Source organism: Ascidia mentula, chromosome 6, assembly GCF_947561715.1.
Source record: "Ascidia mentula chromosome 6, kaAscMent1.1, whole genome shotgun sequence".
Classification (NCBI taxonomy): domain Eukaryota; kingdom Metazoa; phylum Chordata; class Ascidiacea; order Phlebobranchia; family Ascidiidae; genus Ascidia; species Ascidia mentula.
Window position 1 is genome coordinate 8,958,341 of NC_138571.1, and position 16,546 is coordinate 8,974,886.

The following is a 16,546-nucleotide window of genomic DNA, read 5'->3' on the forward strand; positions in this document are numbered from 1 at the left end:
ACTTTACCGAATGTGAATTTTGTCAAAAAAGTTGTGTTTGTTTCGCCTATTTCGTGAATTGCGATAGACCCGTTACCCGACATCTCTCAACCAGAAACCGTTGAAAGTTAACGCACACATTGTGGTTTAAGCGAAAGACGCCAGACAGCAGCAAACAGACGCCGAACTGAAAAACACGCCACCATGGTATGTGTGTATAGTAGTCATGACAACAAAGAACGCTGTCGAGTTGTTGTGTTTACTGAAGGGAAACTGTGACTTCAGTTGACCTTTATGAAGGAGCATATGCCCAACGTACAAGCGATTGTTCTGTTATTCGATTATTGTACAATTGTGACGTCACTTTACTCATACCATTGTACTCAACAGTGAAGACAAATATTTGCGTAGCGACAGACTGAATCGCTAGGGAATATTACTACCGCCGAAAAGCGTCAGCTTAATATAACAGCTCTGGCTGGTGCTGGGTGTACAGTTTAGACATGCCAAATCAGTGTGGTTAGGATGGGTTAGGTCTAAAATTTTCGGGGCACTGTAGTTATTGGTTTCGCAACATCTCCCAAAGGTGTGTTGTTTGGTAGAAGTTGTAAGGTGAGTTGAGGGCAGAAATGCTTCTTTTGTCCTTCATAATCAACTGGGTACCGAACCCAAAATAGCACAAGCGTTATGACGTTACAAGCTTTGTATTGTACTGGTTGTAACGTAATACCTTCGTGAAAAGCTAGTTGTTCATTGTAATGTCAACCTCAGGGCAAATTATACTTTCTCCACACAACGTTTACGTCAGATCCGTCGGTAGCCATAGCAACACTAAGTACCATTACCCAACGAGCATGCAATATTGATAAGTTAGGAGCAGAGTCCAAGCGTTGCTCAGTCTTGCAAGTGCTTAGTTGGGTAAGGGTAGTTTTTCTTTTCAGTCAAACGCCTTCATTGTGTGGCGATTTGTTACAAAACAAACAGATTCGCTTTCAGGGTTACAGAAGGCATTGTAACGTTTTACAGTGGCTGTTATCGGTTCTTCTGTCTTTTGAACCGACAGTTCTTCGAATTAGACAGCGCAAAATAGCTTAGGGCGTGGTTGAGCTAGATGTCAAAATAATAAAATATTACCTGTTTACGTTGCGAACACTGCGGAATTTTTTGCTTAGTACTGCTTCAGAGGGCATACTTGAACATAAACATGGTTAAAAATTGTCGCAGGTTATGCGAAAATATGCGAACTAACCATCTTTGCTGGTTTGAATGATTTATATCATGGGACATAACAAATATATGTCCGCACCAAAAATGAGTTATGGGCTGACTATGTCACTGGGCCATATACTTTTAATTTAAGGTATACAAGTTTCAAATGAACACAGTAAAGGAAACGTTGTTTTTCAAAGAAAACTTTGGAAAAGTTGACAGTTCACAAATATTTTGCACACTTTTTCAGGTATAAGTTCATCTATTCAATAAATCGACGGTATGGCCGACGCTGAAGTAAAAAAAGCCTTCGACCTTTTTAGGGTCCATGGCGAAGCAAACGCAAAGGGAATGTCGGGAAAGAACTTTGTAAAGGTACATTACTTTGTTTACGTATAAACTAGTGGTAGCATTCAGGGGATTAGTGCTAACTTCTCAAAAATTGCGAACCGGTTGTTAACCATGCTTATTTTTTGGATCGTCACAACCACTTCTTTTAATTTTTGTATGCCACTACTGGTGTAACTGTTAAGAACTGTGATATAAATTTTGAACTGAAAAAAAAATGCTAGGAATATTCGAGAGTATTTTGATACGTCTATTGGCCTTTGTATCCACACCACTCGGAAACGTCGATAAACACCGTTATGGATATTTGCGTTCCTTCTCTCACATAACAATCATTCAACAAGCGGGGAGTTTCTAGAATTACGAACATTTCCAAGTATTGAGACGGTTATTGTTGTGAGTCGGGATGTTCAGAATTGCCTGACTAATTTGGTTCGTTTGAAACACTTGATGTTGGTTTGAGGTTCGTGTCACTCTTAACATCAGTTGGGCTACGAAAGCTACAACAGTACTTTTTGTTACCCGTTGATGTATTTAAGCCCTATCAACGTGTTTCATCAATTTCCGTTAAAACAGGGGTTCCCAAACTTGGTGGCGTTGAGGGTTGTCAAGGGGGTTGCCAACGTTTTTAGAATACACGTTTAGCTGTCGATCAGTGATCTATCCATATGTTCAGTATTATTGTGTACAGAAAGCTTTGACGAATATGTCGATAAAACGCGACTGCGAAAGCTTTAAATGACAATTTGGTGACGTATGGTAGGCTATGTGGTGTCATTATGTTGACGAAATTTGTTTGCCTTACGGGTTAGTTGTTTTGCACTTGAGTGAGAAGACAAAAGCACAAAATACTCGACTGTGCAGCCGACCTGCGATGTGCATTGTCACCCGCTAAGCCACGCATTAAACACCTGGTTCAAAAAAAACAGCCTCCATTCCTCTCATAGATGAATGAAATTAAAAATAAATACAGAGATTTTATGACTTGGATATATTTCGAAGAGTGTGGGCTCAAGATTTGACAAAGATGACAGGGAGCAGCTACCGAAAAAGCTAAGAAACACTGCGATAAAAGGCATCAAAATCACGTCAAAAAAAAGCCTGCTTTGACAATTCGAAATACAAATGGTATGCACCAAACCAAAAGAAATGTGACAGTACAAAATATTGTACATCATTAATTCACTAAAGCCAAAAAAACATTTAAACTTTGAAAGTTTACATTTTGACACGCTTGGAAAATCGATTGCATTTTTAAAAAACAGTTTTTTTGTCATAGATCTGCAAAGACGCTGGTATAGTGAACAAGTCTTGCACAACAACAGATATCGATATTACTTTCAACAAGAAGAAGTTAGTTTTATTCAAGATTATACGTTATGTTGGTATAAGTATACCAATCGATTGGAATATTTAGATATAAAATAATTTGTGGTTTTAATTTTTACGGAGATTTAATGTTTTTCCATTCTTGGTTCCTGCAGAAGGACCTAATCATAATTTGAGATGAGCAATATTTCATTCAATACACTTACAGATAATTTATTTTCATGTAAAACTACGAAAATTGTTTTAAGGACAAAGGGTGAACGAATGATCAACTTTCAAACTTTTTTGGGATGTCTTGATGAACTTTCGGAAAAGAGTACAGGTGGTGACAAGAAGAAAATACGCAACCTTGTTGCCAATGCGACACCGGGAGCAAAAGGAGTAACGGTAAGCGCATTTTGTTATAACCGGTGACCACATTCTCAAGGCAGTCACCAATGATTAAATGAAACTAATATCTATATGCATGGTACAAACCGAAGCGTGGTTTTTTGATTTACAAAATACGTTTTCATATGTGTCAGCAGTTGCGATAGTATACGCTGTTCTTATCCAGGAATCTCAAACACGCATTTTTGTATTACTTGTAAGTAAGGAAAGCTAGCGATACTAATGCACTGACTTTCTGGAAAGCTCAAGCTATAGACATTTTGACGTCACTATGTGTCATTGTTTCTCTGTAAGTTTGCCCTCGCACAGGTTGCGACTGCACAGCAACCTTTCGTTCACTTCGCTTTGTTTTTTTTTATTATCTGACTACATTGTAAATTCTCTACGATTTTAAATTTCTCTTGGTAATCACACATTTTTTTGACAACATTTTGCACAGAAAACCTCCAAGACGGGTGGTGTGGATAAATTTACCGATTCTTCAAAGTACACTGGTAGTCACAAGGAGAGATTTGGTGCAGACGGAAAAGGCAAAGGTGCATATACACAACAATTGCATTGATTTGTCATTATTACTATTTGCAATACTTACTATTGCAATATAGTTTGAAAGGCATTCTATCTTATTTGTGGAATTCCAAATTTACATTGCAATGATATGCTCTTCTGAGTGTCTACATACCATATCTAACAAATATTGTTAAAATTGAGTGTTGGAGGTCATCTACATTAATACACCTAAAATGCCCAAGGGGTGCGGAAAAAGCAGTTGTCTCGCAAAAAAATGATAAGTGGTGAGACAATAACAAAATAAACGAATAGGAAAATTTGTTGTGAGTCAATTTTCCACAAAATCCGTCTCATTTGTTTTGTACTTTTTCACCCAAACACCCACCACTAATGGACTGCTTAACTCAAAATCCTAAAAACCATACCAAAACTTCTCAAAATCTGCTGAAAAGCTTACCAGCAACATCCCGTGCATTTGTGCTTATTAACACCGGCACCCACACATAACCCATTGCATTGTTACAAAAACAATTAACTCTGCTACGCTGGAGTTCGAGAATGGCATTTACCGATCAAGAAACTTTTTACCATAGAGACACAGTGGGGCCTTAGCAATGGTCCCCAATCTGGCGTTTTTTATAGTTGTTATGTCGAAGCCATTTTATATTGGAAGAAATGCACACAACTTAGTTGGTCACTAGTGCTTCAATAAAATTGTAGTTATGGGGGTCAGCGACTACAAATAGTTGGGTACCACTGGTTTTACAGGGGTAGATTTCCGCACTGTAATTTAAATGTTTCTGTGCACCGATAACATATCTTTTACTTAATGTTATACTTTGTTGCTTTAAACATCCACAGGCATCGATGGACGTGTGGAAAGAGCAGAAAATTCTGGTTACGTTGGAAATTACAAGGGAGAAGGATCTTACGACGAGAAAGTTTCCAAATAGATCCCAAACTTTTGTGCTTCAAGCAAAATATTACGTAGAAGATGTTGCATTTTTCAAGTAGCGCTCTTTGGCCTTTGTACATACCAATCACATTTATGTAGGTAGCAAAATATAATTGTGTACGAGTTTGTTGGAATATCCATATAGATTAAAGTAATTTTAGTGGCAGGCATCAAAGGCTATCACACGTGGAATCAGTCAGTTATCGTAGCAAAACCGACACTATCAATTGTTTTGCAAATAATGCGTTTGCAGTGCGAAACCATGCAATGATGATTATGGGCCGGTACGCAAATATCACAAATTAACATGGAATTTTTTTTTCCTGGAAGAATATCTCTCGAGATAGATACGTCACACAAAACATGTCAGGAAAGGATAGCAAACAAGCTTGGTTTAACATTGTTTGATTTAATTTAAACCAACACAAAATCACGGACAATCCTTAACACACCTTTGTACTGTGATGTATATTATATACACCGAATTCACTATCTGTCTGTGACCACCATAGACAACACATTAGTTTGAAACAATGTGGTCATGGTCGACTAGTTTTAAGAAAAAAGCGTTGCCGGGGTTTTCTCTACAGCGCATTACTTAAGTATAAAACGAAATGTTGTTGACGAGGATGCAGACAAATTGCTTAGAGATGAAGGACAGAAGCCTTCGAGTTGTTTCCAACGTAAGGGAAAGTTAGTCACGTTACAATTTGAAACATTGACCGAAAGGTACCACAAAGTGGAAATTTGTGTGCCTGCTAGTCTACCAGCTAGCACAGAGCCACTTCAACAGCTGCAATGATGAGACCTTAAAGGTCTAAACAGTGCGTGTATACACCCTGTCTGCAGCTCTCATTGATTAATATGGCTCTTTTGCGCATAGAATTTGAAACAGTTGAGCATTGCAGATTGTACTTCGCAAGTAAGGGCAGAAAAACTTTTACATTGAAAGAGAAATTGCCAGCAATGTTACTGCTGTAGGTATGTCCGATATAACCACCCAAGCGAAATAATGCGTGGGGCCAAATTTCCTGGTGTTATTATGGAACTGGTGCTCTTTCAATGTTCATGAAGAGATTCCGTAAAACCCTAGAAGAATGCGCCAACAAAACAACTTCGCCAGACATGTAGCTGTCCGCGTAGCGCATGGACATTTCGTAGACTCGCCCCATGGGCGGCATGATGAACACATCTCGCTAAGTTTAGGGAGCTCGCTATTGACGCAAAACCTGGCTAACGCAACTTTTGGTATGACGAGCCGCGTTCTCGCTAAACAATTCTCGTTAAGTTCCTAGCTAACTAACGAGGATCTCGGACCTCTCGCTAAACTCATTTTTGTCGAAAAACTGTCTAACAGCAGCATATTTTGCAATTATTTGTCATAAAAATAGGCCAAAATGAACCAAGTATTCATGGGATATGTTAGACTTGGTGGTAATAGTGTAATTTTGCTTACCTATACATTTGCAATATCAGTATGTTTTAATATTGTTTCGAAGATTTGCAAATGCTATAAAATAAAAGACATACAGCAAAATAATATACTATTCTTATATAGCTTAATAAGAAACAACACCAAACCGCATTTAATCGTCGAAATGATTCCAATCGTTTAAATTTCGAAACGATCAAGAAACGGCCATTTATCAAAATCCCCAACACAACCAAGGCAGTTGCTGTCGTCAAAGCAGCAGTTTTTTTGCGGTTGCATTAATACTCAGTGTTGTGAAAACTATCGACAGAACTACTCCACGCGAGAATACATTAGTGTCAATTTTGCGTGGGTTGTTTTCGTAACCTCGTATAAATACAATATAGCGAATTGTAAATTATCAAGTGCCCCTGACATAACTTGCATATTTTTCCGCCAGAATGAAAGGGCGAAAAATTTTGACAATATCGAACGGTAGACTATGGGTATTTTAACACCCATTGTAAGTTTTCGGCTTGTAAATGATTTTAATAACTTGCAAAGTAGGTGTGGTAGAATTGTAATTTAATTAAAATTTTACAACAATTAAAATGAGATTGATCAGTACAATGTTAAGGCATTTCCTCAACTGGTTAAGCCTAAAACCAATACACCAATTTGATTTGAGATTTCGGTCTCATATTATCGTAAACTTACCTAAATAATGTAAACGAACAAAAAAATGTAGGGTAAATTCAAGATTCTATACCGCATATGCGCAAGTTATGGCAAATTACGAAACTCGTATTCAGAAACATAGTATTCAGGGCGACGCAAAGGTCCCTTTCTCCTGAAAAGTGACGCAGTCTCTCGTTTTCGTTGCACGCTTGTACGAGGTCCTAACGAGATGTGCTCGGCATACCATTTTCCGTACGAGTTCCTCGCTCGTAAACACCTCGCTAAATTCAGTTTCAGCGAGCTCGGTATTTTAAACGAACGAGGAACTTCTCATTATGCCGCCCCTGGTGACGTGCAAAGCGTGAAAAACTATCGTCGGTTGCAGAGGACAATTCATTCCACTTACGATCGTTGATGTTCGCTAGAATTAATGGTGGCAAAATAACTTGAATGAGGTTGGACGTATTGGCTTGAATGAAGCGGCACATACTGTATTCTACGTAAATATCAATAAAGGTCGATTCAAATTTTAAAGAAGCCAAGGCTAAATGACATTTGACGTATTTCGACACAACACATTTACATGTTGGGAAGCATGTCGTCTTGTATAACCTTCAAGTTGTTCACGTTTCAAACTTCCACAGGTCATTCCGAAGTTTAAATCGCCGGTGTTAATCTGCGATTAAGTTTGGTTGCACGGTTTCTTACGCAGTTCCGTTGGTTGGCGCGTTGCCAAACAAAATCGATCAATCATGTTCTGGCTGTATGCACAATGGTACGCGAAGGTTTAAATGTACTTGGCGCAATTAGTTCCATAAGTACTCGAAAACTGTTGCACTGGTGGGGTGGGCATGACTCCGTATCGAAGGAGGGAAAACAGACGAGGGGAAACTTAATAGTCCGCAAAGGTTCTAAACACGCAGGCACTCAAATCCACGGGCTATCTTTATTCCGACAAGCAAAATTCAGTCAGAATCGAGGCAAAATATGCACAGGGTAGACGTTATGGCGCGTAGGATTGTGTACAGAGTTCCAGATGAACGGGTCCGAAATATATAAATTCTTGGAATCGGGTTTTCCTGGCAAGATCAATAAACACAAATAATAGTGAATAGATTTAGAGCATTAGGCCAAGTTAGCAACCCTGCGCGGCGGCGGAATGATCTAATGGCATTATTACAACGTTATGTCGTCTCCATTAATTTCCTGCGAACTTTGCGAAGCAAACCAAGCAAACAAGTTACTTTGTCAAACATATGTAAGAAACGTGTGCACAGTGGTGTAACAATGACCACAGCATTCCCGACATTGCTGACAAACTATGCATCCATTTCAGCTTTCACAAGGTCAAATAGGAAACTCGCAGGGTTCTGTCAAGTTTACAAAAGGATGTCGGATCACGAAATTTCAAAGCACTTAAAGGAAACGTTTGAGCTTTACACGAAGTTGAAGAAAAGAGATGAAACCACATTGTCGTATGAAAATTTTTTGAAGGTAAGCATTTTTTTCATTTTATATATGGGGTTGCATAGTAATAAGCTAAATGATACTCATTTGAAAAAACACTGCGCTGGGTTTTGCGATATTCTAAATATGACCGTTGCTCGGAACGATGGGATACCAGAATTCATTATTTCTGCGGTAGATATTACCGACAAATAAAATACTTTCTGTAATTCTGCAACAAACTGACGCCATGTATAGGGTATTAGAACTGGCTTGATCGACGTAAGCGTATGGAAATGCCTAAAGGAACCAACCATACTTTTAATTTAAATGAAGCAAATATCAGTATTTTGCAACACCAGCGTTGTTTAGCAAGGCAAACATTACTGAAATCAGTGGAATGTCAGAATGGATCTTATCAAGCAGCAAGCCCACGCTTTATCATGGCCGATTTCAAAACATTTTTTTGCATTTCGGCGTATTTTCGTTCCGGCATGGATTTCCCTTCAGGCAACCAACTGTTTAAGCGAACAAGCTGTCAACAGGTGAAATAATATCAGCCGATAAATTCCACCTAATTTAATCCAAACAACACCACCACTAAATCTACCAACTTCGGAGTTACCCAAAACTCGTCAAAATGTACTGAACTGAAATTTATCGTACTAAAACATCAAACTATATATAAACCCTGTAAAATAAAGAGGCTGCATTTTTTTTATACAAGATCATACAAACATTCCATTAAAGGAGTCAGTATCTGCTCACGATACGTCAAGTTGTTTAGCAAGGTTCTGTAGTTCGCGCAGTCACGTTACCAAGAAAACGTTCTCCCCGATTCAACTTTCTTACAATTACTTCCTTTGTTGTCAACGTTTTCCATCATTGCTACTTATGTGCCCGCAAGTTATATGTATTTTTTTGCAGTGTTGCAAAGACTGTGACGTCGTTGACAACCACAAGATTGAAGAAGACTACGTTCGTTTTGAATTTCAACAACACACGTATGTATTATTCTTTCTGTATCGCGATTTTCCTGATATCGTGTTGTTTCTAATATCTGCAAGGTTTATAATCGTTGTTACAGCGTTACTAAAATTACTCCAAGGCATTTATTTGTAATTGCGTTTTGACACGGTTTATCAACAATAAGAACAATTCCCAAAGTAGGATGTGTGTGTTTTTGCTTTAGTGTCACAGAAAGATTATTTAGGCCAAAATGAATCTTTTTAATATAGCAGTAAGCGTTTAAACGCATATCTCTCTCTTTTTTTGTAAAACTGTGTGGTAATTCTGCTATAAATCCCATATGACAGTTCGTCTGATCCAACACATTTTCTTAACTTGCAGAAAACGGGGTAAGAAAATGGATCTCCACTGTTTCCATGAGTGTCTCATCAAAATCGGAGAAAAACGATTTCGACACCAAAATCCACACGAAATACTTAAACTGGTTGAAGGAAAAGTGCCAAAACGCTAGTATTTAATCATGTAAAACGCCAAAAGATTGCCAAATTACTTCGTGCTGAAACAAGATATCGTTATAGTATTTTCAACACCCACAATGTAGCTCACACAAGTGTTAAATATTTTAGGGCACATCAAATACACAGCAAGCAAACTAATACGACTTGTATAAAAGTGTAGTGTTTTTAATTTTGATGACTTATCACAAATAAATACTCTTCGAACAGTTTGCAAACTTCGCAGAAAATATTGGTTGGAGTTACCGGTAAAATAGTGACAAGGTTGACGTACTTACAACAGCGAACATGTGTCCGAACACAGCGTTATTGCAGCCTAAAAATTCAGATAGAAAAATTCACTGCTTGTGCTTGGTCCCACACTGAAAGCTTGCAACTACCCATGCTCGCAATATAATTTCATCGGCCAACGTCCATTTCGCGAGCAAAAATTGCAGTCCGGGAACGTAGATTTCTGCAATAAAAGGAAACCAATAAAGAACTTAGCGCAAATAACAAGAACATATTGCAGTCTTTGCCAACCAAACAGAAATTAAAACTCATTATCAGTGTTTCCCAACCGGTGGTGCGCGAGCACTTATACGCAATTGGCGGATATAGTTTAATTAAAAAAAATTAAATTGATCTCAAAATCTTTGTTTCTTCATCTCCGCTGCACTAAATTTTGGCGTTAACATTCGCACAGATTTTAACCGTATTTGGAAGTCATTGCTCGGTTCCCCAAAACCTTTTTACTGGTGTTTGTCAATTTCTCTTGTTTTCCTACCTCTCACATATTTTAAATATTCCATCAAACTGAAACAGCCCGGGGTCCCAGTGGTTTTGATAAACGTCTGCATATCCGTTCTTTATCTATCAATTACCCACGTATTCGGCGCCGCCCCCGCACAAACTTCACGGCAGTCACGAAAATTAGCAAAGGGAAAACATTATTCTCTTCATTACACAACTTGAACATTTACGAGGTATATCGGCAAAAAAAAATCATATGCCTTTGCTTCTAGCATTAGTTTTTAAGGTTTATTCTAACTGAAACATCCCTGGGTCTACCTTGTATCTACCAACTTGACTGAATCACTTGTTATAAAAACGCAAGCAATTATCACACACATGTTAACATTGACGTGCAATTGTGGTCGCATTCGGGTTGCATCCAAACGTACCAAATCAACGTCTTTCTTACGTTAACATTGACGTGCAATTGTGGTCGCATTCGGGTTGCATCCAAACATACCAAATCAACGTCTTGGTTACGTCAATATATACGTGCAAATATGGTCGATTTAGGGTTTCCGGGAACGTAGATTTCTGCAATGAAAGGAAACCAAAAAAGAACTTAGCGCAAATAACAAGAACATATTGCAGTCCTTGCCAACCAAACAGAAATTAAAACTCATTATCAGTGTTTCCCAACCGGTGGTGCGCGAGCACCTATACGCAATTGGCGGATATAGTTTAATTAAAAAAAATTAAATTGATCTCAACATCTGCACTAAATTTTGGCGTTAACATTCGCACAGATTTTAACCGTATTTGGAAGTCATTTCTCGGTTCCCCAAAACCTTTTTACTGGTGTTTGTCAATTTCTCTTGTTTTCCCACCTCTCACATATCTCAAATATTCCATCAAACTGAAACAGCCCGGGGTCCCAGTGGTTTTGATAAACGTCTGCATATCCGTTCTTTATCTATCAATTACCCACGCATCCTCTTCCTAACACAACGTGAACATTTACGAGGTATATCGGCAAAAAAAAATCATATGCCTTTACTTCTAGCATTAGTTTTCAAGATTTATTCTAACTGAAATATCCCTGGGTCTATCAAGTTGACTGAATCACTTGTTATAAAAACACAAGCAATTGTCACACACCCTCGTATATACTTTACCACAGGCACGACTATGGTTTTGATAAGGTCTCACGAGGTGCTCATGATAATGTCATGTATATGGGACTTTTTATGCGTTGGTGTTTTTTGTTACATATAGCCATCTTAGCCACGTGGTTCCAGATTTTAGCGGTAAGCTGTTATATATTGCAGGACGATAACAAGTTGGAGATGACTACGCTGCTTAAAATTGCAGTTCGAATTGGATAGTTAATTCTTTTAGACCGTCGACCTTTCGTCCCCCTGACGATTTGATAGAATTGCAGCAGGGTCGCCAAACTTATTTTGATTTAACAAGTACTTTGGCGTGACCCACAAAAAATATTCCGAATTTACGTTATCAATGGGTCTGACGTCACAAGCTTTAGATTAGGAGTTCTTCAATAAAATGCTTGGTGTGCAGCGATAATTTTTTAATGAGAAATTTTTACGTTTATGCAAAGCAGAAATTGCCGAGGAATATAATTACCACGCACCAATAACGAAAATTTACGTTTTGGCGAAGAAAACCGTCTGGAATTAACGGCTACTAGCAAGTCGGTGAATAAGTCTTGATTGTATGTATGTAAATGACTGCAGATGGAGAGTATAAAAGCTTTAGATTTTTCTCAGTGTTTCGCAAATATTTGTATCTTTTGCTTTTTTCTTAACTGGCCTGGAGAATATAAGGAGAACACATTGATTATTTAATTTATTGTCTTTTATTTCACAAATTTTTTTTCAAAAGGGATTTTTACGGCTGCGCTACATGCGTTTTATTGAAGAACTTCTATACACCAATGCATTTTCAGCCAATCTTGACCTGCAGCATTGTCACGTCATACCCACTGGTGATGCTAAGTCAAAACCGTGAACTCCTCAGCACAGACCGTGCATCTGTACTCATTCAAACAAATAACTGGCGCTTTGAAAATTTCTGACATTGATCGGGGGTACGAGAAGGGTATTTCCCGTCGGCGAAACTTACTTTAATAAAAAACAAACATACAATATAGACAGTTATAAGCAGCACAAGATGACTTGGATTTCTCAGACTCTTTAAGCAGAATCTGTAGTGCACGACAATAAAGACCAACGGATATTTAACAACAACTTGAAGGTCAGTCAATTCATGATTCCTATATGCTGCACGATTTATGTGACGAATATCGAATTGCTGCGCAGTGGTTGCTAACAGTGAAGCACACAACACAACACCATATTGTTACTTTTTATAAATTTGTATTGGAAGAGACACATCGCCAAAATTGCGGCCGTTTTTTTGTCTTCTGTTGCATTTTAAGTAACTTGGCAAATATGGGCTAGCGCAACCTTGAGGAGCTGTTGGTACTAATATCATCTGCACTATATTTGTGACCAAGCTCATTGGTTTATAATTTGAACAACTGTCACTGATGTTTTCGTGCAAGCCTCTCAAACAGTTTGAAAACCATAGGTTCACACAAAAAAGGTGATAATGACAACATCATTTAGTGGCATACACAAGCTACATACCACAGCATTATGGATGATGTTTTACAGGTCTTCAATACAACGATGTTTCGAACCTACCAGCAAATATTGGCAACGAGTCTGCAATCTTACGGCTTACAGGTTTGATGCACTCCGAAAGTGTTTATCAACTTTTTTTTCTGTGCTTCAGTTTTTTGTGGTAAAAAAATAACCCTACCCAGTAAGTTGTCATAGTGTTACAATTTCTTTGTCTTTGGTGTATAAACATGATTTTTACTTCGCTCAGTGGCCCAAAACAGGACTATGTGGGGTGAGAAACTCTTGTGACAAGAAAACAACACTTATAATGTTTGTTACAGAAAACACCAATGTTTAAAAGTAAACAAGAAGTTATGATCACATGTGACGGCTATAACATTGACCAAATGTTTTTTTTACCAAAAGTAAAATCAAAATTATCACCATATTCAGTCATCAATGGAAATGTTACGAAATAGATAACTCATGCTCTCGCCATTGTGAATCCTTCGGATTGCCTCAGACATTATAAACGAAATATCCACAGTTTTGATTTTGTGGCACTGAAGTTTCTGTAGTTCATGTGGAACAGTATTGGTGACAACAACCTGGACATTAATAACCAATTGTTTAACACCAATAATATAGAACATCAAAAGCAAAAATCATTCGTTTGGATTGCCTAACCTCATCTATGGTTGAGTCTTCCAAAATTCTTGGTGCATCTAATGACAGCAATCCATGTGTTGCCATCACATATACCTGTGAAAAATAAATTGCTTTTTTTGTATCTATTTTCACTTTCAACTTTTTGTCTTTAGTGTTGAAAATTTATGGCCAGCACAATCAGCGTATACATTTACAGGAGCAAATATCAGGAAGTTGCTAAAGATACAAACAAAAAGTATTTACAACACACTTATACCAGAATACACACCTTATAAGCACCACGTTCTTTTAATATGTCAGCGGCTGCCACAAATGGATCAATATCATCAATAATGTCATCCTGTATACCAGTAACAAGTAAATATTATTTAGATGTGATTTGGTTAACATGTGGAAAATTGTGCACTTACCACAATAATGGCAATTTTGCCACCAACGTCACCAACTACATTAATTGGTGGTTTTTCTTTTGCTGTCAGCACTAAACAAAAAATAAAATTACAGAACACAACAAAAATCTTTAAATTGGTTGACATACTTGGAATTTCTATTGTCTCAAAGTGACCAGTTGAAACACTGCGATTCCTTGATGCCAATACCGCTGAGGCTTTGCGCTCTAAAAACAAACACAACATTTTTGTTGACTCTTATAACTATCCAACAAACTTGCAAGTAAGACAATTTTTTTTTGTTATACAGCTCAGAGGCTCAAACCAACGTTTCTTAAACACCAGTTCACAGTTAATATTTGTACTGGCAGCTTAACATATATTCTCATATATATTACATGGATTTTTTCTAGTACGGATTGCAGTAATTTATCGCATTACTTTTTCTTATTTGTTTGTTCTGTTTAATACATTCAGTTCGGTTTTCATATAATCACAGTGAAAAGTTGACAAGAATTTTGTCTGTCTGCAAGTGGAAAAAGGGGGAAAGCCACTGGCTCAAAGAAACCTATACATCTATGATGTATATTATAAAGCAAATGTTTTATGCCAACTGCAGTGTAAGAAAAAAAAGTAGATATTTTATTTTTGATTTCTTTACATTTATGTTACCCTTGATTTATGACAAAGTTGAACACATATTCAGTAATTGGAAATGTCATATGCTGATACAGTGTGTCTTTTTAATTACTAAGTAACCTTGAAAAGATGGCCAAGATTCTACTATTCTCATCACATCTCCTCTATCTGATGGTGGAGCAGGAGGAGCTTGTGGTGAAGGAGGAGGAGGTGAATGGCGACCGTCTTCTCGATCTGAATCAAAATCCTGTGGCTCACCATGAATAACAGCGATTCCCAAACGAAGACGCTCTGCATATGACTGTGCCTTTTTGGCTGATGCTGGTGTCTTGGCAACTATGACTGCATTTCTGTAGTCAGGAATCTGTTTGCAAGGTTTGGTTGTAGAGAAGGCAAATTCCAATATAAGGAAACCAAAACAGTTGACATAAAACATAAATATTTAAATTTTAACAAAATTTGCTACTTTAGTTCAAGAAGATCAGTTGCAACCAAGAACTCATATATATACCTGATCTTGTATGTATTGGAGAAGAAAGGGCGACCCTCTTAAATTATCAACTGGCACATCAAAAAAGCCCTGAATTTCCTTTTGGTGTAAGTCCATTGTAATAACATGGTCAAGTCCTAGTAATAATATACAGTACGTATAAGTTTACCACTATTTATTTTTTCATATTTTCAGTTAACTTGCCAGATTTGCACAACATGGAAGCAACAAGCTTGGAGACTACAGAGCCTCGCTTTCTCATTTTGCATTGTTTTGAGTAAGGTAAATATGGAATTACTCCAATAATTCGCTTGGCTGAAGAAGTCTTGCAAGCATATGCCATAATAAGTAGCTCCATTACAGCATCATTGACATCTCTGTTACCAAAACAAGATTCTTACTTTCAAATACAACAAACACATTGATACAAAAATCATTAAGACCTGTTGCAAGTTAGACCAATCTGCCCCTAAGCTACCACCAATAAAATTGTGAAATCTCACTTTCCCAAACAAGTAAAATCTGGGTCATTTCAACAACGGAATAACATGCTCAGGTGAAGTATTGACTAAGTTGTACATTTAAATTCAGGTAGCCTACTTACTTTTACAATAAATTGACTTTGCAAGACAAAAACATTAATGCCAGGTTATACAGCATTCACATCAATTTTGTTTTCACAACAAATTTCACAACTAAGTCCTTTAACACTAACCTAATCAGTAGGTGTTGTAAAACATTTTACCTGCTTCCAGTTTGCAGAATAAAAACATCTTTTCCCCGAACAGATTCCCCAATGTCAACTATTGTTTCTTTATTTGGCTTTTGATAAACTGCACATGTTCCAATTTTGATGGGCATTCGACTATAAAATTCATTTAAATAAAAGCTTTGCGCAACTGGTAATAATTCGAAATTTATCCCAATTACCTTGCAACCAGACGTGCCAATTCTGGGTGAGAATTCCCAGTAAAAAGCAAAATATCTTTTCCAGAGTCTGGATATGCATTCATTTTGACCGATGGCAAAGCTTCGGGAATAATGTTTGTAGACTTCAACCAAATTTTTTTACCACACACTGCTCCAAAATGCGACTTATCTTACAAACACCCGCTCATTGTTTCCACACACGTGTTTACAAAGAACGTAAACATTATCATAAAAATCATATATTATTATTTTCATGCGAACCCTTTTTAAACGCGATTTTTAAACATAGTTTTTTAATTCACAATGGTGATTAATTGACAAAAGATTCGCT

General features: G+C 37.4%; 3 protein-coding genes across 3 annotated transcripts; 2 read left to right on the top strand and 1 right to left on the bottom strand.

Moving 5' to 3' along the window:
* The first annotated feature begins 1,409 nt into the window (after positions 1 to 1,409).
* Positions 1,410 to 4,846, top strand: LOC145906142 (tubulin polymerization-promoting protein family member 2-like). Its single transcript, XM_082993552.1, has 5 exons — positions 1,410 to 1,563; positions 2,816 to 2,889; positions 3,114 to 3,252; positions 3,695 to 3,791; positions 4,627 to 4,846. The coding sequence occupies exons 1-5, from the start codon at positions 1,471 to 1,473 to the stop codon at positions 4,716 to 4,718; spliced, it is 495 nt and encodes a 164-aa protein (XP_082849678.1). The 5' UTR covers positions 1,410 to 1,470; the 3' UTR covers positions 4,719 to 4,846.
* Positions 4,847 to 8,149: 3,303 nt separating this feature from the next.
* On the top strand, positions 8,150 to 9,941 carry LOC145906691 (tubulin polymerization-promoting protein family member 2-like). The gene is made up of 3 exons (XM_082994143.1): positions 8,150 to 8,303; positions 9,183 to 9,259; positions 9,606 to 9,941. Exons 1-3 carry the CDS (start codon positions 8,199 to 8,201, stop codon positions 9,733 to 9,735), a joined length of 312 nt encoding a protein of 103 aa, XP_082850269.1. The 5' UTR covers positions 8,150 to 8,198; the 3' UTR covers positions 9,736 to 9,941.
* A 2,497-nt stretch (positions 9,942 to 12,438) lies between these two features.
* Positions 12,439 to 16,411, bottom strand: LOC145906724 (phosphoribosyl pyrophosphate synthase-associated protein 2-like). The gene is made up of 10 exons (XM_082994176.1): positions 16,216 to 16,411; positions 16,031 to 16,150; positions 15,490 to 15,662; positions 15,307 to 15,422; positions 14,916 to 15,159; positions 14,306 to 14,383; positions 14,178 to 14,248; positions 14,036 to 14,107; positions 13,786 to 13,860; positions 12,439 to 13,706 (listed from the first exon to the last, which is right to left on the bottom strand). Exons 1-10 carry the CDS (start codon positions 16,296 to 16,298, stop codon positions 13,548 to 13,550), a joined length of 1,191 nt encoding a protein of 396 aa, XP_082850302.1. The 5' UTR covers positions 16,299 to 16,411; the 3' UTR covers positions 12,439 to 13,547.
* Between the last annotated feature and the right edge of the window lie 135 nt (positions 16,412 to 16,546).

Bases quoted from the DNA above. Each gene is read 5' to 3' on its own strand.
- LOC145906142 (XM_082993552.1), top strand. From the start codon at position 1,471: ATGGCCGACGCTGAAGTAAAAAAAGCCTTCGACCTTTTTAGGGTCCAT. The intron at 2,890-3,113 runs GTTAGTTTTATT...AATTGTTTTAAG, and splicing joins ATTACTTTCAACAAGAAGAA to GACAAAGGGTGAACGAATGA. The intron at 3,253-3,694 runs GTAAGCGCATTT...CATTTTGCACAG, and splicing joins CGGGAGCAAAAGGAGTAACG to AAAACCTCCAAGACGGGTGG.
- LOC145906691 (XM_082994143.1), top strand. From the start codon at position 8,199: ATGTCGGATCACGAAATTTCAAAGCACTTAAAGGAAACGTTTGAGCTT. The intron at 8,304-9,182 runs GTAAGCATTTTT...ATTTTTTTGCAG, and splicing joins CGTATGAAAATTTTTTGAAG to TGTTGCAAAGACTGTGACGT. The intron at 9,260-9,605 runs GTATGTATTATT...CTTAACTTGCAG, and splicing joins TTTGAATTTCAACAACACAC to AAAACGGGGTAAGAAAATGG.
- LOC145906724 (XM_082994176.1), bottom strand. From the start codon at position 16,298: ATGAATGCATATCCAGACTCTGGAAAAGATATTTTGCTTTTTACTGGG. The intron at 14,384-14,915 runs GTTACTTAGTAA...GTTTGTTTTTAG, and splicing joins ATCTTGGCCATCTTTTCAAG to AGCGCAAAGCCTCAGCGGTA. The intron at 14,108-14,177 runs GTAAGTGCACAA...ACTGGTATACAG, and splicing joins GCAAAATTGCCATTATTGTG to GATGACATTATTGATGATAT.